The sequence below is a fragment of the Pristiophorus japonicus genome, chromosome 15, assembly GCF_044704955.1.
Source record: "Pristiophorus japonicus isolate sPriJap1 chromosome 15, sPriJap1.hap1, whole genome shotgun sequence".
Taxonomy (NCBI): Eukaryota; Metazoa; Chordata; class Chondrichthyes; family Pristiophoridae; genus Pristiophorus; species Pristiophorus japonicus.
In genome coordinates this window covers 50499874-50516936 of record NC_091991.1, presented here as the reverse complement: position 1 = coordinate 50516936, position 17063 = coordinate 50499874, and the positions used below count along the sequence as shown (strand labels likewise).

The window sequence follows — 17063 nt, the reverse complement described above, 5'->3', positions numbered from 1 at the left end:
TAGTTGGGTCTTCGACATATTGATCTAGAAAGCCATCCCTAATACACTCCAGGAAATCCTCCTCCACCGCATTGCTACCAGCTTGGTTAGCCCAATCTATATGTGGATTAAAGTCGCCCATGATAACTGCTGTACCTTTATTGCATGCATCCCTAATTTCTTGTTTGATACCATCCCCAGAATTGGGGGAGTGCAGAGGCCAGAATTGGGGGAGTGCAGAGATCTCAGAGATCTCAGAGGGTATGGGGCTGGAGGAGTTTACAGAAAAACAGAGGGGTGAGGCCATGGAGAGATTTTAAAACAAGGATTAGAATTTTAAAATCAAAGCATTGTCGAACAAGAAGTCAATGTAGGACAGTGAGCACGGGGTGATGAGTGAACAGGATTTGGTGCAAGTTAGGATACAGGCAACAGAGTTTTGGATGAGTTCAAGTTTATGGAGTGGAAGATGTGAGGTCGGCCAGGAGAGCACATTGGAATAGTCAGGTCTGGAGATAACAAAGACATAGATGAGAGTTTTAGCTGCAGATGAGGAGAGGTGGCGATGGCGATGTTGCAGAGGTGGAAATAGGTGGTCTTGGTGAAGGACCGGATATTTGCCGGAAGCTCATCTCGGGGTCAATTAGGACTCCATTGCTGCAAACTATTAGGTTCAGCCTCAGATAGTGGCCAGGGAGAGAGATGGAGTCGATGGCTAAGAAACAGAGTTTGGGATGGGCCCAAAGAAAATGGTTTTGGTCTTCCCAATGTTTAATTGGAAGAAATTTCTGCTCATCCAGGACTGGATGTTGGACAAGCAGTGTGACAAATCAGAGACAGTGAAGGGGTTGAGAGAGGTTAGTTGAGTGTCATGAGCTGTGCATGTGGAGCTTGATGGTTTTGGATGATGTTGCTGAGGGGCAGCATGTACATGAGAAATAGAAGGGGGCCAAGGATAGATTCTTGGGGGTCTCCAGAGGTAACGGTGCATGAGTAGGAGGAGAAGCCATTATAGGTGATTCTTTGGCCACGACTGGATATATACAAATGGAACTAGACGTGGGCAGTCCTATCCAGCTGTACAATGGAGAGAGGCTTTGGAGGAGGATGTGGTCAACCATGCCAATGGCTGCAGACAGGATTATAGGATGTAATTTTTGACTTTGAAAAAAGCCATTTTAGTGCAATGGTGGGGTAGAAACCTCATTGGAGGGGTTCAAACATGGAGTTGCAGGAAAGGTGGCCACAGATTTGGGAGGCAACATGTTCAAGGACTTTGGAGAGGAAAGGGTGGTTGGAGATGGGCGGTAGATTTGAAGGCGAGAGGGACATAACCCGAGGAGAGGGAACCATTAACATTATCTGCTAACGTGAAGGCCAGCAAGGGAAGTTGGGTGGTCGGCAGTTTGGTGGGAATAGGGCCGAGGGAGCTGGTGATGAGGGTGGAGGAGGCAGGGGAAGAGGGATTTAAGAAGATGGTTGGGAGTGAGGAGCAGCTGGGGGTATTGTCTTCTAGGATGATCCTTAAATAGTCAGCAGTTTTGGCAGGACACGAAAATTGCAGCATTGTTTTCCGAGATATTGAGCAGCCGTGGCTGTTTAAATCTTTGAGTCAGCTTGGAAGTTCCAAGAGAGAAGTTTTTTTTAGTTGCTCACCACCTGTGTTTTATGCGTCACCCGGGTAGAGCATGGAGAAGACTGCTCACCTGATTTCCAGAATCGGTACGCTGGCCTCCCCGTTAGAATTTTCCTCTCTCTACTCAGCCACAGTGCTGAGTCATTCGAACAGTTCAGGATAGAATCGAGACACAACTCTTGGGCCTGACCAAAAGCCACACGCTCTGGTATTTGGCTCGTGTGTGCACAGTTCTTACTCAAGCTCTCAACACGTAAAGAACAGTAGAGCCGACCAGCAATGCAGTCATTTGCGGTTCCCAGCTACACAGGCACAAATGACGACAACAAGTTCTCGAGAAGCAAATTAAACTAATCCCAAGTAAGTTTTATATTTAGTTGTAAATCCAAGCAAGTATATGGACACTAGTTACAAAGTCACGCATTCGATGGTTGCAAATCAGACGACTAGCGCACGGCGAGGGGCATTTCTGTGGGTGTTTTCAATTTGTTACCTGCATGGGATTTCGGTGACTGGAAGCGAGCGCAGTGTTACAGAGCATCTGACAAGGAGTTATGTGTGCGAAAGATAATTACTGAGTTATTGAACTGCAGCGACCCAGCCCCTGTTCATAGGTCAGGCGTTCTCCAGTTCCGGGTGCTAAGTTTAGTTTCCAAGATCAATTTCCAACTATTTCAAGACAGTTTACGCAGTTAGAGGTTGCAGTAGCCCAGTAGCCACACTTGATGTAAATCCTAAGGGAATTCCATAAATATGTGTTTAAATCTTTAATTGACCCTTTACAATATTAAAGCAATCGGGACATCACTGTTTTCTGCCAGACTTTGACTTGCACCTGTTTTCCTCGCAGTCGACCACTTTTTAGGCTTTGTTGTAAAGCTGTCGAACACAATTTTAAAAATTCAGCGTGTTCCGTGTGTGTTGAAACCTTTCGACAAGTTGATTACACCAATTCTGACGGGGTAAGTACAGCTCTTGTTTAAACTTTTCACTTATCAGATTTGCTCATATATACTTTCTCAAGACTGCTCCTTTACATCAATAGACTGTACATAACAATTTACATTTTATAGTGTCTTTAATGGGGAAAAAGTACAAGCTGTTTCACAAATAGGCTTAATGAAGCGAGTGGTTTATTTTCGATAAATTGTTACTGAATGCTGCCTGACGTGTTTTTGCTACAACGTAAGCTTGCTTGCTATCACTTGATTGAAAAATATGCATTGTTTTGAATGTTTTTTTTGTATTGTATCGAAACTGGGTTTAGTATGGCGACTGGTCAAATAGGTCAGTGTTCTTTGAGCTCGATGCATGACTGTGGGACCCACTGCTCACACTTGGGAACTTTGTGAAATGGAATCCAAAATGGGTGGAAGATCAAGTGGGAAAGCAAGTCTGAGGGCAGAGAATGAAAGTGAAACAAAGGAGAAGCCAGAAATAGACTGAAAACATCTGACTGTGCCAGAGATTTAAGATGTGTGAAGTATTGTCAGAAAGCAGTTAAGGAAATGGCGCATAACTGTAAATCCTACATGTATGGGTAGTGATGATCGGATCAATAATATTTTTAAATATAAATGTAGATTTGAAGCCTCCTGTGATGCAATTGTAATTCTGTTCATTGACACAATTTAAACAAATGCTACCTTTTCCAACAGTCTATTGACTCTGGATCAGTTCCTATGGACTGGAGGGTAGCTAATGTAACACCACTTTTTTTTAAAAAAGGAGGGAGAGAGAAAATGGGTAATTATAGACCGGTTAGCCTGACATCAGTAGTGGGGAAAATGTTGGAATCAATTATTAAGGATGAAATAGCAGCGCATTTGGAAAGCAGTGACAGGATCGGTCCAAGTCAGCATGGGTTTATGAAAGGGAAATCATGCTTGACAAACCTTCTGGAATTTTTTGAGGATGTAACTAGTAGAGTGGACAAGGGAGAACCAGTGGATGTGGTGTATTTGGACTTTCAAAAGACCTTTGACAAGGTCCCACATAAGAGATTGGTGTGCAAAATCAAAGCACGTGATACTGGGGGTAATGTACTGGCATGGATAGAGAATTGGTTGGCAGACAGGAAGCAGAGAGTCGGGATAAACGGGTCCTTTTCGGAATAGAAACATAGAAACATAGAAAATAGGTGCAGGAGCAGGCCATTCAGCCCTTCTAGCCTGCACCGCCATTCAATGAGTTCATGGCTGAACATGAAACTTCAGTACCCCCTTCCTGCTTTCTCGCCATACCCCTTGATCCCCTGAGTAGTAAGGACTTCATCTAACTCCCTTTTGAATATATTTAGTGAATTGGCCTCAACTACTTTCTGTGGTAGAGAATTCCACAGGTTCACCACTCTCTGGGTGAAGAAGTTTCTCCTCATCTCGGTCCTAAATGGCTTATCCCTTATCCTTAGATTGTGACCCCTGGTTCTGGACATCCCCAACATTGGGAACATTCTTCCTGCATCCAACCTGTCCAAACCCGTCAGAATTTTAAATGTTTCTATGAGGTCCCCTCTCACTCTTCTGAACTCCAGTGAATACAAGCCCAGTTGATCCAGTCTTTCTTGATAGGTCAGTCCCACCATCCCGGGAATCAGTCTGGTGAATCTTCGCTGCACTCCCTCAATAGCAAGAACGTCCTTCCTCAAGTTAGGAGACCAAAACTGTACACAATACTCCAGGTGTGGCCTCACCAGGGCCCTATACAACTGTAGCAACACCTCCCTGCCCCTGTACTCAAATCCCCTCGCTATGAAGGCCAACATGCCATTTGCTTTCTTAACTGCCTGCTGTACCTGCATGCCAACCTTCAATGACTGATGTACCATGACACCCAGGTCTCGCTGCACCTTCCCCCTTCCTAATCTGTCACCATTCAGATAATAGTCTGTCTCTCTGTTTTTACCACCAAAGTGGATAACCTCACATTTATCCACATTATACTTCATCTGCCACGCATTTGCCCACTCACCTAACCTATCCAAGTCACTCTGCAGCCTCATAGCATCCTCCTCGCAGCTCACACTGCCACCCAACTTCGTGTCATCCGCAAATTTGGAGATACTACATTTAATCCCCTCGTCTAAATCATTAATGTACAATGTAAACAGCTGGGGCCCCAGCACAGAACCTTGCGGTACCCCACTAGTCACTGCCTGCCATTCTGAAAAATAACCATTTACTTCTACTCTTTGCTTCCTGTCTGCCAACCAGTTCTCAATCCACGTCAGCGCGCTACCCCCAATCCCATGGGCTTTAACTTTGCACATTAATCTCCTGTGTGGGACCTTGTCGAAAGCCTTCTGAAAGTCCAAATATACCACATCAACTGGTTCTCCTTTGTCCACTTTACTGGAAACATCCTCAAAAAATTCCAGAAGATTTGTCAAGCATGATCTCCCTTTCACAAATCCATGCTGACTTGGACCTATCATGTCACCATTTTCCAAATGCGCTGCTATGACATCCTTAATAATTGATTCCATCATTTTACCCACTACTGAGGTCAGGCTGACCGGTCTATAATTCCTTGCTTTCTCTCTCCCTCCTTTTTTAAAAAGTGGGGTTACATTGGCTACCCTCCACTCGATAGGAACTGATCCAGAGTCAATGGAATGTTGGAAAATGATTGTCAATGCATCCGCTATTTCTAAGGCCACCTCCTTAAGTACTCTGGGATGCAGTCCATCAGGCCCTGGGGATTTATCGGCCTTCAATCCCATCAATTTTCCCGACTAATAAAGATTTCCCTCAGTTCCTCCTCCTTACTAGACCCTCTGACCCCTTTTATATCCGGAAGGTTGTTTGTGTCCTCCTTAGTGAATACTGAACCAAAGTACTTGTTCAATTGATCTACCATTTTTTTGTTCCCCGTTATGACATCCCCTGATTCTGACTGCAGGGGACCTACGTTTGTCTTTACTAACCTTTTTCTCTTTACATATCTATAGAAACTTTTGCAATCCGCCTTAATGTTCCCTGCAAGCTTCTTCTCGTACTCCATTTTTCCTGCCCTAATCAAACCCTTTGTCCTCCTCTGCTGAGTTCTAAATTTCTCCCAGTCCCCAGGTTCGCTGCTATTTCTGGCCAATTTGTATGCCACTTCCTTGGCTTTAATACTATCCCTGATTTCCCTAGATAGCCACGGTTGAGCCACCTTCCCTTTTTTATTTTTACGCCAGACAGGAATGTACAATTGTTGTAATTCATCCATGCGGTCTCTAAATGTCTGCCATTGCCCATCCACAGTCAACCCCTTAAGTATCATTCGCCAATCTATCTTAGCCAATTCACGCCTCATACCTTCAAAGTTACCCTTCTTTAAGAATGGGAGGCAGTGACTAATGGAGTCCCGCAGGGCTCAGTGCTGGGACCCCAGCTCTTTACAATATACATTAATGATTTGGATGAAGGAATTGAGTGTAATATCTGCAAGTTTGCAGATGACATTAAAGTGGGTGGCGGTGTGAGCTGTGAGGAGGATGCTAAGAGGCTGCAGGGTGACTTGGACAGGTTAGGTGAGTGGGCAAATGCATGGCAGATGCAGTATAATGTGGATAAATGTGAGGTTATCCACTTTGGTGGCAAAAACACGAAGGCAGAATATTATCTGAATGGCGGCGGATTAGGAAAAGGGGAGGTGCAACGAGACCTGGGTGTCATGGTTCATCAGTCATTGAAAGTTGGCATGCAGGTACAGCAGGCGGTGAAGAAGGCAAATGGCATGTTGGCCTTCATAGCTAGGGGATTTGAGTACAGGAGCAGGGAGGTCTTACTGCAATTGTACAGGGCCTTGGTGAGGCCTCACCTAGAATATTGTGTTCAGTTTTGGTCTCCTAATCTGAGGAAGGACGTTCTTGCTATTGAGGGAGTGCAGCAAAGGTTCACCAGACTGATTCCAGGGATGGCTGGATTGACATATGAGGAGAGACTGGATTGACTGTGCCTTTTTACACTGGAGTTTAGAAGGATGAGAGGGGATCTCATAGAAACGTATAAGATTCTGATGGGATGGGACATGTTAGATGCGGGAAGAATGTTCCCGATGTTGGGGAAGTCCAGAACCAGGGGACGCAGTCTTAGGATAAGGGATAGGCCATTTAGGACTGAGATGAGGAGAAACTTCTTCACTCAGAGAGCCGTTAGCCTGTGGAATTCCCTGCTGCAGTGAGTTGTTGATGCCAGTTCATTGGGTATATTCAAGAGGGAGTTAGATATGGCCCTTACGGCTAAAGGGATCAAGGGGTATGCAGAGAAAGCAGGAAAGGGGTACTGAGGTGAATGATCAGCCATGATCTTATTGAATGGTGGTGCAGGCTCGAAGTAGACCATTCGGCCCTCCTGCACCTATTTTCTATGTTTCTATGTTTATGGTGATAGCTAAATCAGTTGTTCGCCAGATATTCTGGCCCAATGGATTTGAGGGAGTAAAATGAGGGCAATGGTGTTTTGTTTTGCCAAGTTAAAATATTTATTATCCAGTCACTCCACGTGTCTGTTTCTCCCTCTCTGTACATGCTAACTTGTACTAACCTATCAGTGATTTTTTCTTTCTCCATATTTATATTAGCGAGGAAGATATGGGATGTATTGTGGGTAATATAAATGTATTTTAATGTCTTGAATATTTCTTGAAGGTAAACCATGGGTCCATCTGATGCAGCGAAGAATAATTCCATGTTGGACTGCAGCTCTACAGATGACGACAGCTTTGAGTTTAGAATATTGATGGCCTATGCAAAAAGAACTTTGCCAACAGATAAAGTGCCAAATATTTTTTTAACAGCTCCTAAAGCTGGCAAAGGGAAACCAGACAAGTCTTCAGGTGAAGGGAGCAGTGTGGATGCACCACACTGTGTTGGTTCAAATCGACAAACAATAGTTAAAATAAAGCAAACAGACATAATCCACCATGATGGAAACAAGAAAAGTCACATTCACAAATCCAAAGGCAAAAGGAAATGGAAAAGATTTATTCCACAGTGTTTACGAGCAGAAGCAGCAAATTACGAAGCTGCTTCTGTAGGAGAACAAGGAAAGACTGAAGAAGATGAGATGGTATTACGATCTTCCTATAAAAGCGCTCTTCCAGAATCCATATGCAGTAAGTATTTTGATGCATGATAGTAAGTAATGTCTTAAAGAGGGGGACAGAGGCAGACACGCATAGTTCTTTGAGCCCAAGTTGAGCATGTTGGGCACCAAAACTGAGAAACTTCTGTTTTCACATAATATCCACAGAACGTCGTCTAGGGTCGCTGGATAGGTCAGCACCCCCCCTCCTAAATAAGTCAGGCTCATGATCAAGTCTAGCACGCCTACTGCACCTGTGGCTGAGATTAGTTTATCAACACAGATTAGGAACTGAACATGGGACCTTGTGATCTGTATGGCTTAGTTATTGGGATAAAGTGCAGCAATCATATGTAGTGAGTTAAGGCAGGCTCCACCTAGTGCAAATTGTACATCAGACCATGGCTCAAAACTACTCCCAGTTTGGCAATAAATTAGCAGTATCACTCAGACTCAAACTGCTTTAAGGCATATTGTCGGGACAAAATAGAGGCAGCATTGTTTCGTATCGGACCATGCTGCACTTCAGCCAGAAGCATTTAATATGGATACTGTATGTTCAGCCTGGAACATACAGTATAGAATCCCTTGTCATAATGAGCCCAAATATGCACCCAAAAAGTTTATAGAAAAGATAACAGCCGAGTCCGTGCTGAGTTAGTTAACCTCAGCCAGGGACTGTAAGAGCAGTATAATTACCGAAACACCCCTGTGTTAACAAGGAGAAAATCGTCCAGGGTTCTTGTCCAGATTGCTATTCAGTGATTCCTTGCTGGATATGCCTATGTGTTGATGTCGGGGAGGACGAACCAGACTGGGCTGAATATTTCCCACCGTGAGCGTACAGAAGGAGAAATAGAGGGAAAGAAAGATTGGATTGAGAGAGAGAGAGAAAGAGAGAGCGAGAGAATCAGAAAGGAAAAGTAAAACAAAAATTCACATTTTTAAAAAAAACATCCAACAACATACCTGAAGGAATGAGACTCCACACTTGTAATAGTAATAGCCCGCTCACAACCATCCTAAAGGCTCACGTTGAATAGTGGCCACTTGGGTATGTATTTGAAGGTTATCCACAGAATCATATCCCAGTAAGGAATCAGTAATGTCAGAAGAGGAAAGGAGAAAATAAATTTAGCACAGAATGACAAATCACAGGAAATAAAAATGAAGTGACTTGCTGTGGAATTGCCAGGTCAGATACACAGGAATTACATTCTGCTACCATCTTCGATGAAGAAGATTCCCCTATTACTTTCTGTTGCCAAGGTGTTTGTTTTGGGAAGACAGTGCACCTTTAGTTTATAATACCTCAACTGCAACACTGTTCAAAATGTTCTCCCCCTTTATGTGTATATAAAAACATAAGAAATAGCAGCAAGAGTAGGCCATTTGGCCCCTCTTGCCCGGTCTGCCATTCAATAACATCATGGCTGATCTTCTACCTCAACTCCACTTGCCTGCACTATCCCCATATCCCTTGATTCTCTTAATATCCAAAAATGTATCGATCTCAGTCTTGAATATGCTCAACGACTAATCTTCTACAGCCCTCTGGGGTTGAGCATTCCAAAGATTCACCACACTGAGTGAAAACATTTCTCCTCATCTCGGTCTTAAATGGCCGATCGCTTATTCTGAGACTGTGACCCCTGGTTCTAGACTCCCCAGCCAGGGGCAACATCCTCCCTGCATCTAACCTGTCAAGCCCTGTAAGAATTTTGCATGTTTCTAAATGCTAGAGAATATAGGCCTAGGCTACTCAATCACTCTCTATAGGTCAATTTCCACCCCCCCCAATCCCAGGAATCAGTCTGGTGAACCTTTGTTGTATTTCCTCTATGGCAAGTATATACCTCGAGTAAGGAGATCTAAGACTGGACACAATACTCCGGGTGTGGTTTCACCAGGGCCCTATATAATTGAAGTAAGACATCTTATACTCAAATCCTCTTGTAATAAAGGCCAACATACCATTTGCTCACTTGCTTGCTGTACCTGCATGTTAATTTTCAGTGACTTGTGTACAATGGCATCCACGTCCTTCTGAACACCAGCATATCCCAATCTCTCACCATTTATTTTAAAAAAAAATACAGGACTGCTTGTGCCTGTGTGCTTCACGACTGGCTGGGTTTTATGTCGTAAAACAATTGATCTGAGGAGACATTTTATATAGAAATTCCTCCTGTCAGGATGTTCCACATTCAGGTTTTATCTAAAATTCCTGCTGCTTTCAAATTAAGTAGCATTATTTCATGAACATTTGTCAGAAACTTTCTGGAAATATAATTGTACTATGTAATATAATTTTTCACTGTATACTTGCGATGTCCTCAGAAAATCGAGACCGTTAGCTTTAGCAGTATCTCCTGTTCTGAAACTGTTAGCTGTTCATTACTAGGTTGTCATTACAGATAATCATTAAGTTTGCTCCTGCCAATCAGTCATTATTTTACTAGTAGTTGATTTTAAGATGAATGATTCTGTAGCTGTCCAGATTAGATTTGTCATTATTTGCAATAAAAGGTGCCACACATCAAGTAATTATTTAAGGATCGATGTAAATGTCCTTTTGTGTGCTGCATCTGGTTCATTCTTACTGAGTTATAGATGCACTGTGAAGTGTGGGATTAACACTCTCTATGAAGCTCAAATGTTTAAATATAGTAAAGTGGAGTACCTACCCTAGCTCGGTGACAAATGCAGTGCAAGGCAGACAATTTCTTGTGACTCAAGATGGTGACCCAGTTGAGTGATTTGCCAGTCTTTTTTTAAAAAAAACAATGCTTGGCAGTGGCTGCCATGATGAGACAAACAACAAAGATATTTTTATTTGTGCCATGTTGTAGGACCTTGGATGAAATTTGATTGATAGGTAGATAGGATTGATAGGTCCTTGTAGATTACTAGAAAGTGAATTACAGACGAATAGATTTTAGTATCTGTTTGGCTCAGTTGGTAGCAATCCCACCTCTTAAATCAAGATTGCATGTTCAAGCCAATTCCATATAGACACAGAATGCTGCTGTTTACCCACATAACAACAGGAACTGCACTTCAAAGTAATTCATTGCATGTGAAGTGCTTTGAGACATGATGCAACACTATAAAAGCAAGTACTTTCTATTAATTAGTAAAATAATTTGGGAGCTGTCTGATTTACAACTTTATTTTGTAACTCTTATTTCAGAATTGGAGCCTTGTGGTATTTCAGAATCAGAGCCTCGTGCTAATGATGTTGCTGAAATGTTGCAGGAAATTATGAACTCGAAGGTGCAGATGTGTACCTTCAGGGTGCTCCGATCTTCCAGTTTGGAAGTTGATGCAGGTGGTAAGTAGTTGGCAAGAATAAAAATCTTTCAAAAATACTGTATTTTTTGACTGAGAAATAAAATGATTTATTTTACAGATGATCAGAAAGCCATAGACCAAATTGTTGCGTTCTTGACCACCAAAGGAGATTCTATAGATGAAAAAGTAATTCAGTTGCATTATTCCTGTGTTATTTTCTGGATATCAGTCATTTAGACATCAATTTGTATTTTTCTGCTTGCATAAATGATTTCCTTTCTTTCACCTGTTGGATTAGATTAAAAAGGACCCCCAGCTTGCCAAACTATTTGGTGAAAGGCCATCCCTTTCATTTTTCAAAAAAATTATGGATTGTGCCCTCCAAGTAGCCTTGCCTATAGAAATGAATTCTGAAGCGGAGAGTGAAACGGAAATAAATTTGAAGAAGTTTGCTTTTGTCGTACATGCGACCACGAGGTTTGCAGCTGTTGGTAACCACCCAATGGCTCGAATCATGGGCTTTGGAACAAAGTACTTGCAGGAAACCTTCAATACCTGGGTGGAGGAAAAAGGAGGATGGGTAAGTTGATATGACAAATCCATCAAATCTAATCCTGTTTTCTCCTTATTGAATATATCTCCATAAACACGCTCGAGGGGCCAAATGGCCGCCTCCTGCTCAATTCTTTTGTTATGTTCTCCATGGCCTCATTTCACCCTATCCCTACAGCCTGCTCCAACCCTACATCCCAGCTAGATTCCTCTGCTCCTCTTCGTTTGATCTACTATACTCTCCCACTTCACCACAGTCATCACCCATCACCAATAACTGCACGGATTCTTTTTTTAAACCCTTCTTAAGCCTTGCCACTTTGTTTCCCACCCAAATCTAAGTTTTTGACCATGCCTTCAGTCATTTCCCTGACCTTTTTATTTTTCCTACCCAGTCCATCGATTTTGTGAATTATCTTGGGATGTTTCTTTGCATTAAAGGGACTCTACAGGTGCCAGCTATTTCCCCCCACCCCCCTTGAATCTACAGAGCTTACTACAGTATCCCTTATAATATAATTATCATTCATTGATTTAAAAAAAACTATTCACTGTTGGTGGCTACTTTAATTTCCTTGGCATTTGTAAGGCTATATGTGATATATAACCTCGGAGTCCGCTCACTTATTGCTAATTTAAAGCAGTGAATAATGGAGAATGCAAGAAATCAAAGTTAAGAGATACATCATGTGGACACAGTCCCAGATTGATGCCAATTTGTAGTGCAGATTTTTGGTACACCATACAGTACACTACAACCAGCTCATCTTACAATTAGCATACTGATGGTTTTGATTGTAAGTGCTTGATTGGACATCAGGTGAGAAGGAGAAGATCGGGCTCAGTCCCTTGTTTAACTGATGCTCGCACATGTAGAATGTTCACTTGACTGACGTACAGGAATGTGGCTGGCATCTGTGCAACTATACTGTGACAAGTTAGGGATTCGGCGTTGGGGGGGCATAGAAATCAGCAGCATAATGGACGAAATAAATAGTGGGAGGGAAAGTATTAAGGGGTTTAGCAGCTTTGAAACTAGATAAGTCCCCAGGCCCGGATGAAATGCATCCCAGGCTGTTGAGCGAAGTAAGAGAAAATAGCACAGGCCTTGACCATCATTTTCCAGTCCTCTTTGGATTTGGGCATGGTGCCAGAGGATTGGAGGACTGCTAATGTAGTATCTTTGTTTAAGAAGGGGGAAAGGGATAGGCTGAGTAATTACAGGCCTGTCAGCCTAACAACCGTGGTGGGAAAATTATTGGAAAAATTCCTGAAAGACAGGATAAATCTACATTTGGAAAGGCAAGGATTAATTAGGGACACTCAGCACAGATTTGTTAAGGGAAGATCATATTTGACTAATCTGATTGAATTTTTTGAGGAGGTAACCAAGAGGGTCGATGAAGGTAGTGCGTACGATGTAGTGTATATGGACTTTAGCAAAGCTTTTGATAAGGTCCCACATGGTAGACTGGTCATGAAGGTTAAAGCCCATGGGATCCAGGGCAAAGTGGCAAGTTGGATCCAAAATTGGCTTGGAGGTAGGAAGCAAAGGGTAATGATTGATGGATGTTCTTGTGACTGGAAGGATGTTTCCAGTGGAGTTCCGCAGGGCTCAGTACTGGGTCCCTTGCTTTTTGCGGTATATATCAACAATTTAGATTTGAATATAGGGAGTATGATTAAGAAGTTTGCAGACGACACTAAAATTGGCTGTGTGGTTGATAATGAAGAGGAAAGTCATGGGATGCAGGAGGATATCCATCTACTGGTCAGGTGGGCAGAGCAGTGGCAAATGGAATTTAATTTCGAGAAGTGTGAGGTGATGCACTTTGGGAGGTCTAATAAGGAAAGGGTATACACATTAAGCAGTAGGCTACTTAATGTAGATGAACAAAGGGACCTTGGTGCTTGTCCACAGATCCCTGAAAGTAGCAGGCCAGGTGGTTAAGAAGGCATATGGAATGCTTGCTTTTATTAGCCGAGGCATAGAATATAAGAGCAGGGAGGTTATGCTTAAATTGTATAGCACTTTGGTTAGGCCACAGCTAGAGTACTGCGTGCAGTTCTGGTCGCCGTATTATAGGAAGGATGTGATTGCACTAGAGAGGGTGCAGAGGATATCTACTAGGATGCTGCCTGGAATGGAGAATCTTAGTTATGAGGACAGATTAGACAGGCTGGGTTTGTTCTCATTGGAACAGAGGAGGTTGAAAGGAGACCTCATTGAGATGTACAAAATATTGAGGAGCCTGGACATAGTGGATAGTAAGGGCCTATTGCCATTGGTTGGTGGAGGGGTCTATTATGAGGGGGCTATTTAAGGTGGTTGGTGGAAGGTTTAGAAGGGATTTGAGTGGGGGGGGGGGTGCTTCTTTATGCAGAGGGTTGTGGGGATCTGGAACTCGCTGCCTGGAAGAGTGGTGGATGCAGAAACCCTCACCACTTTTAAGAGATGGTTGCAGGGTTACGGACCTAGAGCTGGTAATTGGGATTAGACTGGATGACTTTGTTGGACGGCGCAGATATAATAAGTACTGCAGGGAATCGACTATGGCCAGGATGATCTCCTGGACTAGTTTCGATCACCTGGATGGGTCGGAGAGGAATTTTCCCATATATTTTTTCCTCCCTAAATTGGCCTGGATTTTTCGCCTCTCCCAGGAGATCACATGGCTCCGGTTGGGGTGGAGTGTAGAATGTTTCAGTATAAGGGGTGTCGCAGTTGTGTGAGGCAGACTGGTTGGGCTGGGTGCTCTTTGTCATTCCGCCATTGTTCATAGGTTTATATGTAACCTTCAGGGCTGCTGACCAAGGGCTGTGCGGCTCTTTGTCGGCCGGCGTCGACACGATGGGCCGAAGTGGGCTCCTTCTGCGCCGTAAATTTCTATGTTTCTATTTGCTGGCTTCACGTACGAGACAGTTGAAGCCCTTCCTGCAGAAGCTGTCTCGCATTGGATGTTATTCTTCTAATGACCTCCCTCTCATTCCTTTCAAAGGAGAAGGGTAGAAATTTGTTGCTTTTGAATCTTGGTATCAATGAAGGTCAGAGTATTTATACTAACAATATAGAGAATATTGCTAATCCTCTGCAGCTCACCTTTAGAGCAGTAGGTAAGATGTAGAATAATACCAAGCGATGAGAAGGAAAAATGGCTTGCAACTACATAAATCTGCAGAGAGGTGTAATGGACACAGATTTTGAGTGGCAGTGAACAGAGCCTGGATTTATATCACATGCAGCTATAAGCAGCACCTAGTCTGATTCTACTTCTTATTCATTCCTTGTAGGTTAACACTTGCAGGGTGAAATCCCTCTTAATAAAAACTGGAAAAAAAATCTGCAACTAATGACTTGATAAAGACATTCTGTGCAGCTTTCAAAGATGCAGTTTCATTAATGAGAGAAATGTACATTTTCATTTTTGTGGAAGAATTTCACTACCCTAGTGTCTTCCTCTATGGCATCACCAGACTACCCTCCCTAAGCATGTGCATTGTGTGTATAACCTGCATCTTAACACTCTGTGAACTGTTCCTTCGATTTTATTTTTTTCCCCTCTATTATAATTTCAGAACTGTTTTTGCCTTTGATAATGTTCTAGTGTAACACATGCTGCCAATAAATAACCATTCTATGTTCTTCCTGTAGTTATTTCTTAATCGCATTTTCCTCCTTCCAGGAGAAGATAATAGAAGAGGAGCATATTGACTGACTGCAAGACACCGAGTTGTAACGTTCTATAATTGCTTTCCAAAAGGATGACGTAACCTTGCACTTCACCAGACTTGCTTCTTGCACTAGCAAGTATTGTGATGATGGATTCAAGACGTTGGGATATCTGATGCATCAATTCACCTATGGGGTTTGGGACAGCTGGAAAACAAACTCGAATCTCACGGAAACTTGACTTTTGAATCCAACACAAATTTTAAAGAGCAACATTCTGTAAAGATGCAGCTTTCACTTAAACTGGCTATCACTACCTGAACTGGGAAGAGTGCTCCTAGAAGTACCAATATATGTGCTATTCCTAAAATTAATAAAGTGCAAAGAGCAGTCACAATTTCATTTTCTATTTGTGTGTGTAATGATGGGATCAGACAGAAGGGGTAACTGGTACAAAGGAGGAAGAAGAATGAATTGTTTGTTCAGGAATATTTGGGTAGTAATGTAGCAAGCTTTCCCTGGCAATGTGCCTGAATCAGTACTATTGGAAAACTTATTGAAAGATCTGGATCAGGTGTTGATTCAGAAGCTGTAGTTTGAGCATTTTATAACGCCAATTAATTGCCCGATTTCAGGATTAATTTGCCGATATAAAAAGAAAACCTGCACTTATATAATGCCTTTCACAACCTCAGGACATCCGAAAGTGCTTTACAGCAAATTAAAAATAACTTAAATGTAGTCATTGTTGTAACATAAGAATACTGTGTGAGTGAAAGGTAGAAGATACACGAGCCTGGATTTTTACCTTGAGGACACGCTGGCAGTTGTTGGCTCATTTAATCATGGACTCAGCTCCACTTCCCTGCCCCCTCCCCATAACCCTTTACTCCCTTATCGCTCAAAAATTCTGTCTATCTCCGCCTTAAATATATTCAATGACCCAGCCTCCACAGCTCTCTGGGGCAGAGAATTCCATAGATTTACAATAAATTTCTCCTCATCTCAGTTTTAAATGGGCGGCCCCTTATTCTAAGACTATGTCCCCTAGTTTTAGTTTCCCCTATGAGTGGAAATATCCTTCTGCATCCACCTTGTCGAGCCCCCTCATTATCTTATAAGTTTCAATATCACCTCTCATTTTTCTGAACTCTGAGTATAGGTCTAATCTACTCATGAAGATAGATTAAATCAACCCCCTCATCTCCAGAATCAACCTAGTGAACCTTCTCTGAACAGCCTCCAATGTAAGTATATCTTTCCTTTAAATATGGAGACCAAAACTGTACAGATACTCCAGATGTGGCCTCACCAATACCCTGTACAGTTGTAGCAGGACTTCTCTGCTTTTATACTCTATCCCCCCTTGCAATAAAGGCCAACATACCATTTGCCTTCTAGAATACTTGATGTACCTGCATACTAATGTTTTGTGTTTCATGCACAAGGACCCCCACATCCCTCTGCACTGCAGCACTTTGCAATTTTCCTCCATTTAAATTATAATTTGCTTTTCTATTTTTTCTACCAAAGTGGATAACCTCACATTTTTCACATTATACTCCATCAGCCAAATTTTTGCCAACTCACTTAGCCTGTCTATATCCCTTTGCAGATTTTTTGTGTCCTCCTTACAATTTGGTCAAAAAAGAAAGTAATTTTTTAACTTCAGTAATTGAAATAAAATGTGAATAAGAAGTAAAAAGTTAGTCTTATGTATAGACATTTTTCATAGAGGGGGATAGAGTATAAAAGTAGAGAAGCCCTGCTACAACTGTACAGGGTATTTGTGTCTTCCTTACAATTTGCTTTATCACCCATCTTTGCAGTCATTAATGTAGATTGTAAATAGTTGAGGACC

At 42.4% G+C, this 17063-nt stretch overlaps 1 protein-coding gene and 1 long non-coding RNA gene across 3 annotated transcripts in view; one reads left to right on the top strand and one right to left on the bottom strand.

Moving 5' to 3' along the window:
* The window catches only part of LOC139280749 (uncharacterized), a 30405-nt gene extending 28422 nt beyond the window's left edge, over positions 1-1983 (bottom strand). The window contains exon 1 of the long non-coding RNA XR_011596756.1: positions 1686-1983. This is a non-coding gene — a long non-coding RNA (uncharacterized lncRNA). The remainder of the gene's footprint in view (positions 1-1685) is intronic.
* On the top strand, positions 1769-16838 carry LOC139280747 (apoptosis facilitator Bcl-2-like protein 14). 2 transcript variants are annotated; one of them, XM_070900420.1, is made up of 7 exons: positions 1769-1975; positions 2466-2577; positions 7251-7717; positions 10880-11020; positions 11099-11166; positions 11279-11560; positions 15216-16838. In XM_070900420.1, the coding sequence occupies exons 3-7, from the start codon at positions 7258-7260 to the stop codon at positions 15246-15248; spliced, it is 984 nt and encodes a 327-aa protein (XP_070756521.1). In that variant the 5' UTR covers positions 1769-1975; positions 2466-2577; positions 7251-7257; the 3' UTR covers positions 15249-16838. The 2 variants fall into 2 exon arrangements, with proteins under 2 accessions (XP_070756521.1, XP_070756522.1); XM_070900421.1 differs by lacking the exon at positions 1769-1975 and having other exon boundaries at positions 2009-2577.
* The last annotated feature ends 225 nt before the right edge of the window (positions 16839-17063 follow it).

Excerpts from the sequence above, each read along its gene's own strand:
- LOC139280747 (XM_070900420.1), top strand. The coding sequence starts at position 7,258 with ATGGGTCCATCTGATGCAGCGAAGAATAATTCCATGTTGGACTGCAGC. Across the intron at positions 7,718-10,879 it reads TCTTCCAGAATCCATATGCA|AATTGGAGCCTTGTGGTATT; the intron begins GTAAGTATTTTG and ends CTCTTATTTCAG. Across the intron at positions 11,021-11,098 it reads TTTGGAAGTTGATGCAGGTG|ATGATCAGAAAGCCATAGAC; the intron begins GTAAGTAGTTGG and ends TTTATTTTACAG.